The sequence below is a fragment of the Alternaria arborescens genome (genome assembly GCF_004154835.1).
Source record: "Alternaria arborescens strain FERA 675 chromosome Unknown contig_1, whole genome shotgun sequence".
In the NCBI taxonomy this organism is placed as follows: Eukaryota; Fungi; Ascomycota; class Dothideomycetes; order Pleosporales; family Pleosporaceae; genus Alternaria; species Alternaria arborescens.
This window is the reverse complement of record NW_021167856.1, coordinates 1,284,072-1,299,037: the sequence shown is the minus strand read 5'-3', so window position 1 is coordinate 1,299,037 and position 14,966 is coordinate 1,284,072. Positions and strand designations below refer to the sequence as shown.

At 50.8% G+C, this 14,966-nt stretch overlaps 5 protein-coding genes across 5 annotated transcripts; 1 reads left to right on the top strand and 4 right to left on the bottom strand.

Annotated features, from left to right (window-relative positions):
* Nucleotides 1-1,550: 1,550 nt before the first annotated feature.
* AA0111_g488 (Lon protease) lies at nucleotides 1,551-4,890 on the bottom strand (the record flags this gene model as incomplete). The annotated part of the gene is made up of 2 exons (XM_028650929.1): nucleotides 1,551-1,748; nucleotides 1,801-4,890. 2 exons carry the CDS (start codon nucleotides 4,888-4,890, stop codon nucleotides 1,551-1,553), a joined length of 3,288 nt encoding a protein of 1,095 aa, XP_028512342.1.
* Nucleotides 4,891-6,396: 1,506 nt separating this feature from the next.
* Nucleotides 6,397-8,312, top strand: AA0111_g487 (hypothetical protein; the record flags this gene model as incomplete). Its single annotated transcript, XM_028650918.1, has 6 exons — nucleotides 6,397-6,430; nucleotides 6,482-6,587; nucleotides 6,635-6,881; nucleotides 6,933-7,216; nucleotides 7,263-7,600; nucleotides 7,666-8,312. The coding sequence occupies 6 exons, from the start codon at nucleotides 6,397-6,399 to the stop codon at nucleotides 8,310-8,312; spliced, it is 1,656 nt and encodes a 551-aa protein (XP_028512335.1).
* Nucleotides 8,313-8,502: 190 nt separating this feature from the next.
* Nucleotides 8,503-10,980, bottom strand: AA0111_g486 (hypothetical protein; the record flags this gene model as incomplete). The annotated part of the gene is made up of 1 exon (XM_028650907.1): nucleotides 8,503-10,980. The coding sequence occupies one exon, from the start codon at nucleotides 10,978-10,980 to the stop codon at nucleotides 8,503-8,505; it is 2,478 nt and encodes an 825-aa protein (XP_028512336.1).
* A 725-nt stretch (nucleotides 10,981-11,705) lies between these two features.
* AA0111_g485 (hypothetical protein) lies at nucleotides 11,706-12,521 on the bottom strand (the record flags this gene model as incomplete). The annotated part of the gene is made up of 1 exon (XM_028650897.1): nucleotides 11,706-12,521. One exon carries the CDS (start codon nucleotides 12,519-12,521, stop codon nucleotides 11,706-11,708), a length of 816 nt encoding a protein of 271 aa, XP_028512333.1.
* An 831-nt stretch (nucleotides 12,522-13,352) lies between these two features.
* On the bottom strand, nucleotides 13,353-14,883 carry AA0111_g484 (hypothetical protein; the record flags this gene model as incomplete). The annotated part of the gene is made up of 2 exons (XM_028650886.1): nucleotides 13,353-14,570; nucleotides 14,620-14,883. 2 exons carry the CDS (start codon nucleotides 14,881-14,883, stop codon nucleotides 13,353-13,355), a joined length of 1,482 nt encoding a protein of 493 aa, XP_028512334.1.
* Between the last annotated feature and the right edge of the window lie 83 nt (nucleotides 14,884-14,966).

Genomic DNA, 14,966 nt, shown 5'->3' with positions numbered 1-14,966 from the left:
TCAACCCTGGAAAAAACCGGTATATTAAACCCAGCTGTTGGTCGCTTTGCTCACCCTAGCTCAACCGTCGCCCCTCATCAATTCTTCAAATCACGATATGAGCAAAACCCCTCATTTGGGCCTGCATACATTAGTCCACGCGTAGACGAGGGCAGCTACTGCACCTCATGGTACTTGCGGGAAGGTACTCCGTGGTCGCAATGAGTACACGAACTGCCCCACTCAACCTGTCGCACAGAGTCCGTTCCGGCAAGCTTCGAGTAAAGCTGCTCCTGCATGTCGGAGGGATGTCGCTCGCTAATGTATCTCGATCCTTCACTTGCGTTGTGGTTCCGCCTCAGTTCCCAACAATTTGTAGACAGCCATGGCGAAGCATCGAGGCATTGACAAAGAACCTACACCGTGATATACGCCTCACCCAGCCCCTTGCGCCTCTAAACACTTTTTCCCCAGCCCTGTTACAAGTTCTCTCATTCACTTCACCGGAGCGCGCGATGCCGCCGCACCATAGCCTCCCCAAGGCGCCGACTTCGACAATCTGAACCAAAAACAAAAGTGAAGCTTCCACCGCAAAAAAGTCTGACGACGACTTCAGCTTGCTCTGAGCCCCTGACTATGATTCGTTCCCTCCAGTTCGCAGTATGCGTTGTCCCTTCTTCATACTACATATACAAGGCGCCCGTTGACACGTCAATGTGGTTCATGCACCAGACGAAGGAGTCGAGGGCTAACGCACAAGAGCTGCGCGTAAGGCGCTGAAACACAACCACATGCACTACCAACAGACGCCGCTGAAGCGTTGGCATATTCTCATGTTCTTCTTTAGCCCCATCGTTTTGCATGTGGCTTCAGACATGTGGCAGTTGCGTCACAGACTGTATAATGTTACGGTGATATGCACTACAGTGCGCTAAGCATATCGCGGCATTCTTGAAATTCATCTTCTAGGCCAAGGAGACTCGATTGATAATGATTACATGGTGTAACCGTCACGAGAACTCCCGTTGCAGATACGCGCAGTATTCCACGATCCCCCTGCCACGCGTGGTGGGGTTCATGCACGAAAGGTACGGAAACCTACGAGGGGTTGGGAAAACACATCATCGGTACGTACCTGAGACACTGCCAGCGAACAGTCGAGACCCTGAATATGTACCTTAAACGATGCTAGTGTCGTTAGAAATTTTGCATACCACGGCAGTTGAACGTGAAAATAATTATGTATCAAAGCCAGAGTAAGTGACACGAGTAGTTAGGTACGGACCGTCCCGCTGTCAGGATTTTGGAAAGCGGAAGAGCATAGAAGGGATCATGCTGGATATGCTTCCTTCTTATCCGCTCACATATTGTGACCATCCATCACTTCGCTCATCTTTCGATGCTGGACCGCACGTTGAGAAGAGAGAATTGTTATCATTCATTATCAATGCAGTTCAATCGTAATGGCGCTTTGGCCAATGCTTATGCAAAAAAAACGCCCTTAATGCGTTGCGCTGCTGAGCTCGCTGTTCGCTGTATCTTACACATATCCTGTCCTAGAGGCGAATCGCTCAGTCGTCGTCCTCACCAGACTCTTCCTCTTCCTCTTCCTTCTTCTTCTGCTCACGCTTCTTGCGGTCGCCCTTCTTAGATTTGAGTTCTTTCTCCCACATCCTGTTTGCGGCGTCCTTGTCGAGGTCTGGGAAGACAATGTCGAAGACTTCCTTGTACCATTGCACGGGACGACCTTCTATGCCTTCTTTGATATTCTGCCATGTGTCAGCAAATGCACTGCTCGTCATTAGAAGTGGGGAAACATACCTCGGGCAGCTCGAGCCAGTCGCTCATGTTGTCGTGTGGGAAGATGACCGTCTTTGCGCCTGCTCTCCGTGCAGCAACAGTCTTTTCGCGTAATCCACCAATTCTCAGCACCTTACCAGTAAGAGTCAGCTCACCAGTCATGGCGACGTCGTCCCTGATCTTCTTATCAAGTGCCAAACTGAGCATGCTGGTCGCCATGGTGATACCGGCGCTTGGTCCGTCCTTTGGTGTACCGCCTTCGGGGCAGTGGAGATGTATTCTGGCGTGCTCGAAGAATTTGTTCTTGGGGAATTCGCGGGCAAGAATGCTTTTAGCGAACGAGTACGCTACGCTCGTCGACTCCTTCATGACGTCTCGAAGAGATCCACTGCGCTCAAGACCAGGTGTTGATGATGCTGAGAGTGCGTTCTGAAGGATAGACTCGATGTAAAGGGCTGAGCCACCCATTGATGTCCATGCTAGACCCATAGCAACACCAGGTGGCGTGAAGTCGTAGAGGCGATCTGAAGTGAAGATAGCTGGTCCAACGTAGTCCTTCAGATTGTCCTTGGTAATGGAAACGTGAACAGAGTCTGGAATCTTGAGCGCGACGCGCGGCTTCTCCGTTGTCTGCTCTTCGATGTTCTCTGGAGTCTCTTTGAGATCGCTCTTGTCCTTCTCCGATTCCTTCTGCGCAGCCTTGCCCTCTTCAGTAAGCGCTGCAGCTTCTGGGAGTGCGTCTTCGCCTACATCGGTGACAATCTTCAGCGCTGACTTGCGGTATACCTTTTCAATGTGCTTCTTAAGGTTTCGGACACCCGACTCGCGACAGTACTTGTTGATGAGTTCAACAATCGCGTCGTTCTCGAGAACGACATCAGCGTCCTTCAGTCCACTCATCTCCTTCGCTGCGGGTGACAAGTACTTCTCAGCAATGGCAATCTTCTCGTCTGAAACATAGCCGGATAGTCGGATCACCTCCATGCGGTCGAGTAGTGGCTGCGGGATCGTCTCATCCATGTTTGCTGTGCATACGAACAGAACCTTTGACAGATCGACAGGTACATCCAGGTAATGGTCCAAGAAACTGTTGTTCTGCTCTGGGTCGAGCAGCTCGAGCAGAGCTGATGCTGGGTCACCGTGGTTGCTATTGCGTCCGATCTTGTCGACTTCGTCGATCAACACAAGCGGGTTCTCAGTTTGACATTTCTTGAGAGCTTGGATGATACGTCCGGGTAGCGCACCAACGTACGTCCTCCGGTGACCCTTGATTTCTGCTACGTCGTACATACCACCGACACTGAAGCGGTAGTACTGGCGGTTCAGAGCGCGAGCAATGGACTTTCCGATCGACGTCTTACCCACACCTGGTGGACCAACCAAGCAAAGGATCTTTCCTTCAACGGTGCCGCGCAGTTTTCCAACAGCAATGAATTCTAGAATGCGGTCCTTGACGTCCTTCAGACCGTGGTGATCCTCGTCCAAGACTTCTCGCGCATGCTGAATACCGAAATTCTCCGCGCTACGCAGACCCCAGGGTAGCTGTGTGAGCCAGTCGAGGTAGTTGCGGGTGACGTTGAACTCTGATCCATTTGGCTCCAGACCCTGCAGCTTGCTCATCTCCTCTTCGAAGACCTTGCGCACGGCTTCAGGCATGGCGAGCTTGTTCGCCTTCTCGTTGAATTTCTCAATCAACTTGTCCTTGCCATCCGATTCGATACCAAGCTCTCGCTTGATGCCTTTCATTTGCTCCATCAACATGTACTCGCGGTGCTTCTTTGTGACCCTGGCATTGACATCGTCGGCAACCTTCTTTTGTAATTCGGCGCTGATGAGTTCCTTCTTGAGTACTTCCAACGCCTTGCTAAGACGCTTCTCGATATCCATCTCTTCAAGCGCGTCCTGAAGTTCGTGTGACTCAGCCTGTGCAACTGCAGCTGCGAAGTCAGCAAGCTTGACGGGATCTTCGCCAACGTTCATGGTGGTATGAACAGAGAAGGTCGACACATGATCGCGGAATAGCGGGTTGAGCAGTGCGACGCCCTTGAACGTGTTGACGATCTCGTTGACCAAAACCTGGATTGTCTTGTTGGTCTTCAGATCGAATGGCTCCTCGACCATGTTCTCAACATCGGCAATGCTGACGTTGCGACCCTTGAGGATGGTGGGTACCAATGCTCCCTGAGCTGCCTTGGCCTCCTCTGTTGCCTCCTCAAAGCTAGCAACAACATCTCCCTTGTTCTGCGGGGCAGCTGCCTCAGTCTCTGGGGTATCCGCATTCTCGTCCAGAGTGCTTTCAGCCACCGATGGCTCCTCCTTGGCTTGCGGTGGCGACTTGAGCCCAGTCATCTTGATGCGGCGGTGTGGGTAGAGAACGCATGTCATGGCAAAGTTGTCATCGCCGCCTACAGGGAATGCGCTCGTGACCTGGCAGAAGGTCCCCACATCGTATACCTCGCTGGGATCATGAATGACGTCCTTGTCGGCAGCATCGTCCTTGAACATAAAGGCACCAATGTAAGGCTGTCCTCGCTTGACCATGTCCGCAATCGCTTGTCCAACCTCCCTATCTCTGATGGTGATAGCCTTATAAAATCCGGGAAATAGAGGGCGCTTGACGAGCGGTATCGCCATGACTTGAGGGTAGACATCGGGTATCGAGGGCTTGACGAGCGCTCTGTCGTTGCCCTTCCGTTTCTTGCCACCGCCATCACCGCCCGAACCACTTCCTCCTGCTGCGCTGCCTCTTCCAGAACTCGCTCGTGGGGGTATTGGCTCAGGCGCATCACTCTTGCCCTCGAGCTCTTCTGCTCTTTGCTGCTCCTTCAGCTTCTTGGACTCTTCTGTTTCTTCCTCCTTCGTTTCCTCTAGCGGCTCCGGTGGCGCCTTCGAATCGTCTTCCTTTCGTCTACTCAAAGATGTGGAGAAGCTGCGGTATGCGAAGAGTGCCGCGGGCGGCGAGGAGCATCGTGCATGTTGTCTCGCGACCAGCGATGCTGTGCATTGGGCAGGGAGATGTCGCGATGATGCTCTGGTAGTGATATTCCTAGCATTTGAGCGCGAAGCCTGGCGAAGGGCTGCCCGCCACGGCAAGCTCTGGCTCTGGAACATGACGATGGCACGTTATGCGGGCGTAGATAAAGGTAATACTATACAAAGAATGAAAAGAATGCACGCAGGATCACGTAGCACCCGTGTATTACCCACAAAGTATAATAAGGAGTTTGTGCGATGTACAATGAAGAATGACAGGTTGTAGTGGCGGCGTATGAATTGCTCAGCGACTTCCGAATCTCGACATCATCACCGCCCAAGCTCCTCCGATAGCCCCGATGGCAAAACCTCGGCAACACGCGACACTGCCATTCCCCCTTCCAATACCATCAATCTCTCAATCGCCCACCCATTCTGACATCAACATCAATCTGAACCCCTTCTCTAAAGTTGTTCTTTTCATCCTGCGCGCCCTCTTTCATTGTGCCACACTTTGTAAAATTCCGACGTCGGCTTCTTCTCACGCTCGTCCGTCCACATTTCCAATCTAGTAGAACATGATCGAATCCAATAGAAAACAGCGAAGAACGCCCGCCCAGGGTTGCTTACCAAGTACAATATATACGCGACTAATACATCTACCCCCGCAATCATGCTAGGGCCATTAGTAGAGACATGTCTGTCCGTGTCGTCTGTTGACCTGAGTAACCGATTCGAGTATCGCGCGTGCATGCGTTATACATTGTCTTGTAGACGTGCACGCCGAACATCGACTTGCTCAAGTCTTGGCCCGCGACGAAGCTCAATGCACTAGAGGGATGCCAGCCCCAGGAAGCTTTGATGGAGGCCACACGCGTGGGCCATTGAGGCCTGGTACCGATCCAAATCGTCGCGAAACCCATCGCGTGCTCACGTGAGGGCACACGAGAGCATTTTTCGAAGCCATGACTTCGCGTATTTGCCGCACTAACACGCGTATATGTCAACAAGATTCAAGCATCGGTTCGTCTTGGGCTATCTCGCTCATGAGATACTCTGAGCTAGCGCCAAGATCGTCACGGGTTGTGCTGCCGACAGCAATACGGAAAAGTCTGATAGTATCGAACGCTGCGTCTGAAAGATTGCATTACAGCTCCATGTCGACTATATAAAACTGAATGGCTGGCATGATGTCACAGTTCGTATACCAAGACGGCGTTGCTCCTGGGCCATCATGTGCGATCTCGCCGAGATGGCGGCGACCAAAAAGCAGAACAACCGATCTATCCGCAATTGGTAATCAACGATGGAGCGACAATTGGGATAGAAGATCCCCTAGTCTTCTCTTGGCTTTTCCAAACCTTGCGCCAGTTAGTGGACGATCTTCCCACGCCAATGGTAAGTTTCAAGGTATGGTCACGCTAACGTCATTGTGTTCCACTGATTTCAACGGTATGGGGTCCGGTCCGATGGCGAACGCTGTCACACGGTCAGCAAACGGTAACTACTGTGCTATGATATCACTTTTCATGTTCATCATATTGTTCTACTTTGCTGATGCAACAGCCTTCAGTTCACTTCAACCACGTCTCGAACTTCGTCTGCTCTATGGTCTACTAGCGTTTTAGCAGCGAATCATACATCATGTCAAATCCCTCATCACTCCATGAAGACAAAGGTATGGTATGTCCGCAATTGATCTGCAAACGCCTTTGCTAACATTCCTCAGATAGTGCATCTTTACCCCAGCGTAAGAGGGAAACGCCAACGCGAATGAAAGATGGAAAGGAGGTTGAGCTCCACACGTGGAATGGCCCTCAAGACCCCGATAACCCGTACGTGCATCATCTCATGGCGTGAATCAAGCGCTGACCAAAATCAGGTTCAATTGGTCTACCAAGTACAAATGGTTCTTGACAATTACGGTTTGCTTTATCTCCATCTTGACAGGTCTCCCCGCTGGATCCTATGGTGCTGGTAACGAATGGATGGCAACTCGCTTCAGCGTTCAAAATGAACCTTTTCCAAATCTCTATTGGGCAACGTGCAGCTGGAACATGGGTGCTGCTCTTTTCCCACTTCTGTTCGTACCTTTGACCGAGAACACTGGCCGTATGCCCGGCTACTTCGTAAGTTACTGCATTGACGATATACAACAAACCATTCTAACAAACTGGAAGGTTGCTTACATCGTTTTCGAGTTGTTCTTGTTCGGCTCTGCCTTTGCTGACAACTTTGCAACGCTCGTTGTTACCCGATTTTTCGGCGGTGGTGCATCCTCGGTTTCCATCAACATTGTTGGTGGTAGCATCAGTGATGTATGGAAAGGTGACAAGGCTCGAAGTCTGCCAATGTCCATCTTTGGGTTCACGTCTGTCGCTGGTATCGCTCTCGGGCCGTTTATCGGTAGTGCAATTGTGCAGATTGGCTATCCATCTACTGGACTGCAATCTCCATGGCGCTGGTGTGTATCTCCCCGTACTTGACTTACATCGCTGACACAGGTATAGGATCTACTATATTCAAATCATCTACAATGCCGCGCTCATTCCCGTCTTCTACATCATCCTCAAGGAGACCCGTGGCGACGTCATCCTGAAGAAGCGCGCTCAGAAGATCCGCAAAGACACAGGCCGTGAAGTCTATGCGGAATCCGAGCTCGACAAGCCTTCGATAGCCAGCCTACTCAAGGTCTCCTTCATGCGACCCACAAAGATGCTGCTCACCGAGCCCGTCGTTACTTTCTTCACGCTATGGATTAGTTTCGCCTGGGGTATTCTGTTCCTGTTCTTTTCCTCGGTAGTACAGACTTTTAGTGCAAGCTACGGTTTTGGCACCTTTCAGACTGGTAAGAACTGCCCATGCACGAAGTGCATGTGAAACATATACTGACTCCGTACACGTACCTTCTAGGTATGGTTCAACTAGCCATCACTGTCGGAGCGCTCATTGGCACACTCATCAATCCAATACAGGATTGGTTGTATCTTAGAACTGCATCCAAGAACCAAGAACGTCCTGGGAAGCCTATCCCGGAGGGCCGTTTGTACACCAGTATCCCTGGCTCGCTGCTCTTCACTGCTGGTCTGTTCTTATATGGATGGACATGCAGACCCTCCATTCACTGGATTGTGCCTGCGATAGGAATCTGTATAGTGGGTGTAGGCATCTACTCGATTTACATGGGAGTAGTCAACTATCTCACCGATGCTTACGAAAAGTACGCTGCTTCTGCGCTTTCCGCCGCATCTCTTGGGCGTAATTTGTTCGGCGCCTTTCTACCTCTGGCTTCCTACTCGCTTTTCCAGAACCTCGGTTTCGGCTGGGCAGGCAGTTTACTTGGCTTTGTTGGATTGGCACTGAGCTTGGTGCCGGTGGTACTCCTGATAAAAGGCCGTCAAATTCGGGCAAAAAGTCCGTTTATGTCCGAAGCTATGTTCGACGATGGCGACGATGACGAAGAGGCGGAAGGCAAGAAAGCTAGCCATAGTCATCGGGGTACTTTTGGACCAGCGGGTGTTGCTGGCGGACCGCCCGGTGGAGTAGACGATGCTGTTTAGAGCACAACACGAGCGATGTAAGAGAGGTCGCAACGTTTCAAGCAATCTTTGTTTATGGGCTGAGCTTTGGATCTGTACAAAATATGGAAGTTGCTAACATGATTACCGAGACGATAAGATCAGGTCATGAGAATACAATAAGAACACGACAGAAGGCCGTGCCAGCAGAATACCTAAAAGTGAGAAGGCCTCAAGCCTTCACCATGCCGATGGTCTTCGTCGAGACGATCTTAGCTGGCTTCTGCAACAACGTCTGTTCATTTCCACCATCCGATCCTTCATCACCAGATTCGTCGTCCGATGTACCAGCATCGGAAACTTCGTCGTTAGAGACTTCAGACTCGGGATGCTCGTCTTCCGATGCATTATCCTCGAAAACCTCATCTTCAGAGGAATCCTGTTCCTCGATATCGCCATCGCTTTCAGAAGGCTCATCCTCTGAATGTTCATCCTCCGAGTTGTCGTCTTCGGAGTGGCCGTCATCAGAGTGTGCATCTTCGCCAGCATCGCTGTCACCGTCCTTCTCCACCCCAGCCTCACTTTCGTTCCCCGACTCCACCGTCTTCTCCCCCGCACCGCCACGCATTCTCACCGCATCCTCATCCTGTCCATCTCGATGTCTCCAGTCTTCATGTTCATTGTCTGACTCTGACATCCCTGGCTCGGCCACAAACACCATGGCTCCACCTCTTATCCCCGGTCCGTCATGCTCCCCAAACTGCACCAAATCTGCAGAACCACTCTCCTTCTTCTTTTCCGAGGATGAAGACTTACGACCAAGTTTCCCAAGTGTGCGAGATGCAAATGAGGACTTGCGTTCTGGTTTTCCACGATCAGCGATCGAGTGCGTACTACTCTGGCTATCCGCGGAAGCACGAAACTCAGCACTAGATTTGTTGTTGTTGCGCTCGGGATGGCTGAGGCTTAGACGACTGTCTGAGCTGAGTCGACTGTCATTGCTGGAAGCGTTTGAGCGTCGCTGGGCTTGGGACCGGCTCTCGATGCTAGATAAGCCTGAGGATCTCTGAGTCGGCGCGAAAGACACTTTGGCATCTTGAATAGAAGTGAATGGGTTTTCTGGAATATCTTTAGAGGCGCGTCTTCCATGGTTGTACTTATAAGAACAGCCTGATGATGCTGATGTTTTGGAGCCATCAGAACGTCTTGACATACTGTCAGAGAACGGCTTTGCGATCTTAGTTGTTCTGCTACTTTCCAAGTCTCGTTCATTAGTATCATCAGTACCGTTGCCTTCAGCGATTGGAGCCATTATTGCATTGGTGTCCTGTCTTTCCCGGTCATTCATACTCATACTTCTTGCCATGCGACTACGACTACTGCTGGGCTTCTTCGTTATAGAGTCACTGACGCATGGAGTCGTATCATTAGCGAAAGTGTAAGCCCGCTTAGGAGATCGCGGGAGAGGCCTCTCGCGACTATTTCGCGCACTTTTCGACTTGGTGGATGAATTGGATCTCCGGCTAGCGGACGATCTTCGAGACCGAGAAGTATTCGTATTACACAGGTCTTCATCTTCTGTCTTGGTAACCTCTGCCAATGAGCGGGCTCTTTCTTCATTGTCCTGTCGTTTCTTTTCTTCAGACAGCTTCTGCTGTTCTGCCACGCGCTGGTTTTGCTCTTCTGCCTGTCTTCGCTCTTCTGCTTGACGTTCTTCTTCCTCCCGCTTCTTTCTGTTTGCCATCTGCTCCTTAGCTTCAAGAATCTTGCGGCGTGCCTCGGCTGTTCGGTCAAGCGGTTGCGGCAGCTTGACGATGTCTGTGTCTATACTTTGTTTGCACTTGACATATGACGCTGGCCTTTCGATATTCACATCGCTGGCATCGACGGCTGTGATCGTACTGTCGAAAGAATCCCGCTTGCTTGTGCGTTTTGCGACGTACGCAGACGAAACCTTGGCCTTTGCCCATTCTTTGGTACTGCTGCGAAGGTCGATATCCTGTAAGACATCGTTCTCAAAGTCTGCAGGGTCACGAAGTACTTCCGGTGCTGTTGCGATCAGTGACTTCGACATCTTCTTCTCTGCCTTGCGTCGCGAGGGTTGTAGCTCGCCCTTATTCATCTTGTCCCATATGTTCGCCGCTGCTATTTGTGCAGAGTCGTATGCGGTAGTTGTAGGCTCAGCCTTTGGAGAGTTCCGCGTTACTGTTCGCACAGGCTTTGGAGATACCAATTCGGGCTGATCTACCATTGAGTTTCCGTAGCCATCTGTTACAAAGTTCCATGTCCTTTCCGCGTGTAGATCTTGTGCTTGAAACTTATCTAGCCCATTTTCTTTTCTCTTACCTCCTTCGATATCCTTGGGAAGTGAGAAGACCCGACCAGGCGGGCTAACGAGACCCTCGCCTCCTGTATACTCGATCTCAGAGATACGCGGAAGTGCTTTCGCGACAGCGGCGACATGTGTGGGCACCACATTCTCGGAACCATACCACTGACCGCTCTGATACTTCCGGTGTGGAGGCCCGATATCGTGTAGTTGAATTGGTTGTTGTTTGAGATGCTCGGGATTTTCGATATGGCGGGTGCGCTCCACGTCTGGCATTGCGAAGCGCACGCGCTTGTATGCCTGATAAATGTAGTATGTGCCGAGTAGTGCTACGATAACTACAAAACTGACGATGATCGTGGGAATTATCGCCAGCGCCATGGTGTGCGAACAATAGTGCTTTCGGCAATTACTGCACTTGATATGGCGTTCTAATGAAGTTATGAAAATAAGATTTCAGAAAATGATGTGAGTTGGAGAGAAACATCGAAGAGAGAATACTAGCATGGGCTTCACAAATAATCAGTGACGAAGCTGTATGATTCAATTGCCGTTGTAGCATGTAAAAGCACTCCATTCCGGCGACAAACAATTCTAATTCTCTTTATTCAGTGGCAATACCTAGGGTTCTTCAATGAAAGACCCGAGATTTACTCATCATTCTACATGGCTTGCTTTAGGTAACCCTTCAATGCTTTCAGACATGTATCTCAAACCTACTGCGTAGCCACTTACTTCTCATACTGGGTGGCCAGTCAGACAATGAAGTTCTGCTCATGTGTCAGTCCCACCAACTACTACTTTTGGGATTGTGTCGTATTGTTTTTCTTGTTATAGTATCAAGAGCCTCACAACCTGAGATAAGTAAGATGACGCTCTAAATTAAGCGATTAATCTCTTTGCAGTAGAGCATAGCTAAAAGTCGAGACTACATAGGCATGTAGCAGAGTTAAGCAAACGCTGCGTATCACACGATGTATCTCTCTATGAGAGAAAACTTGTAATGCTGGCGTTGATCATTTATAACTATTGACCCTGACACTACCCTGCTGCGCGGAGACACCGCGTATTGGTTGAACCATCTATTCGTACCCTACACCTTTGGCTCACTTCTCCTCTGGTGGCCCTCGCGCCGAAGCGATAATGCCGCTGGTGATGGAATCAGGAATCAGGTTGAAGACTGTCGATTGAATCTTGTTGTTCCAGCCAACTACACGAGTAGATTCGTTGGCTTCGTATACGTCCACCGCGACCTTCGCTACATCCTCAGGCTGATCGATGCCAACTTTGTCGATGGCACCTCGCGTTTCGCCATGCCCCTGGCCATCGAGATTGGTCTGAGTAATGCCCGGCACGACACAAGCTACTCGGACTCCAGTTTCAAGATTCTCTTGATGAACCGCTTGGGACCATGACATAAGGAATGACTTGCTAGCCGCATACATTGCCGTGTATGGAACTGCTTGGTACCCAGCAGTGGACCCGACATTCAAGATGCCACCCTTGCCTTGCTTTATCATTTCTGGCATGAAACGGAGGCTTAGATCAACGACGGCACGGACCATAAGATCGACAGTAGCCAACGAGGTGTCGGTCTCGGGGTTACGTGCGAAATAGTACTTCCTGGCGAAGCCAGCGTTGTTTACCAGTAGATCAACTGTCCAACCCCATTCTTGGACTTGCTTTTGTACATTTTCAGGGCCTTCTCGTTGGCTCAAGTCGGTTTTGATCGTGCGCACGGTCGTTCCTGGTGTAGAACCCTCAATCTCGCTGACTGTTTCGGCCAGTCTTCCTTCATTCTGAGCGACAAGAACCAGTTGACGGACACCTCTCTTCACGAGTTCTTTTGCGATTGCACGACCTATCCCAGAGGAGCCGCCGGTCACGAGTGCGGTCGTAGCGGAGTAGTCGATATCCTGCATGGTCGGGAATCCTCGATAGAGATTGCAATGTGATTTTGAGATATGCTGTTCGCTTTGTTCCAGGGACTTGGTGACAAACTGGAAGATGTGAATTTTTTGAGAGCCGTTGAGGTGTAGATCGAGTAGAATATGTTGTGACCTGCTGTCTGGATGTCTGACATGATGGTCATACTACGACGGCTTTATAGCCTTGAGTCCATGGGACGAAGACAGAAGTCGGAGTCGCTTGCATCATAGAAATGTATGACGACGGACAGAGCGCTATCAACGCCTCGATCTGTCTGATGGACAGGCATTGTAGTCCGCACCTACTGGTACCATGTACGCAGCTTTAGAGTAAGTAATGGTGTAGTGTTTCTGCATCTAGCAAGCTATTATTCTTAGTCACCAAGGCTTGGCGCTCTAGGTGGCCGAATAGCTACTCACTAGATAGAGTCTAGCGAGGGGGTACGGCCGTATCGGCCTAACTGCCACTACACTTCCGACTTTCCTACGTACCTCGCATGACGTCGATATGTACCTCAGGTAATCTTGCAGCCATAGCTGGTAATGGCTTAGTACCTGAACTTGCGAGACAGGATAGCAGCTTAGCACAGTATGATTACAGGATGTCGTTGTTAGCATATCAGCGAACATAAGTATCGTCGTCAGAAGTCAGGAAAGAACAACGTAGGATAAGTAACACATACAATCAAGACATGCGAATGAAGAAGACAGATAAGTACGGTTTTTTTGATGTTTGCATTATATTATGTATTTACATAGAAACAGTAGAAGCACTGGTGTCGTCTTTACACAAACGATCTAGATACTCCTCCCATCAGCAACTTCCTAAGTGCAAGTACCCGATCCGCTCTGGCAACCGGAACCGCAGTGTCCAGAGGTAGATCCGCACCATCCGTACTGCGAGCAGCAGTTGCCGAATGTCGAGCCAGCACAAGTAGCACCTCCCTGAGATCCGCAAGTACCATCAGTAGAGACCTTCTTAGCTGGGGTGGAAGGAGCTGGCGCAGGGGTGGTTGAGCCACCGCCAGTGCAAGTACCGAAGGCAGAGTTGCAGCCGGCGCTGCAGTGGTCAGCAGAGGATCCACACCATCCGTACTGAGAGCAGCAGTTGCCGAAAGTGGATCCAGCACACGTTCCCTTGCCAGAGCCACACGATCCATCAGTGGAAACAGGGGTGCTGCCACTGCCACCGCCAGAGGTAGGAGGAGGGGTGGTAGAGCCACCACCCTCGCCGGAAGTGCGATACCAGTTCGCCTCAGGCTCGCCCATGCACTCACCCATGGTAACACCACGGTAGCCCTTGGACTTGAGGTATGAAAGCATGTATCCGGTAAGGTTGAGAGCAGTCTGCTCGTGAATATCGTGGCCAATAGCAAGACGGGAGCCCGTGGTGGGACCACCGGCTGTGGAGTCAAGAATCCTCTTGAAGTTATCCTTGGCAACCTGGATGTTGGAGAGCTGGTTGTAGTCATCCGTGTCCAAGTCGAAGTAGCTGACGACGTATCCCAAGTTCTTCAATACAGTCTGGCAGGCGGTGTTGCAAGACGAGTAAGGAGGACGCATGTATGTAGGGTACTTTCCGATAATGTTGCGGATGGCCATCTCGTTCTTGACCATCTGGTCGTAGCGTTGCGCATCAGTGATGATGCTGAGATCCTGGTGGGACCATGTGTGGGATGCGACTTGGTGGCCCTCGGCAACCATGCGCTTGATCACGTTGGACCATTGCGCTGTGCTGTCAATGGCGCCCTTGCCAAGGTTGATACCAGTCACGAAGAAGGTAGCCTTGAAGCCAGCAGCAGCGAACTGGTCGAGGACGCGGTCGGTGTAAATGTATGGACCGTCGTCGTAGGTGATGGCGACTGTTCCAGCCTTCTTGCAGGCATAGACACCGCCACCTCCGTATGCGACATTGCCCTTTTGAGGACGAGGGTCGTTGCGTGTGCTAGCTCCACCAGGAGTTTTGTTGGCATCGCAAGCTGGGCCGAAGTCAATCAAGCAGTCGGGAGCCTGGCAGTGATCTTTCGAAGTTCCGCAGTATCCCTTTTTCCCGTTAGCAACTGCATATATCGAAGATTGAAGACCAACATACGGCACCAGAGCAGCAATACCCTGTAGCACACTTGGCATTGCCAAAGCTAGGTCCACAACGTCCGTTCTGACCACCTTGGCGGGTTTCCAACAGGCCACCCCTGGGCATAGCAGGGTGTCGAAGCGTACGGGCAGCAACGGGAGCCTTGAAGTCATCGAGCAAGTCTCTGGGTAGGCCAAAAATCTTAGGTGCTCCTGGGACTCCACCGTGAGCTGCCACCAAAGGCGCCACCACACCGACAGCAAAGATGTCTGTGAAACGCATCTTTCAGAGAATTATAATTAAGAATAAGACTGGTTTCAAAAGTCGGAAAGCGAGAGACAGCTGCCAAAGAAAAAAAGATTGGC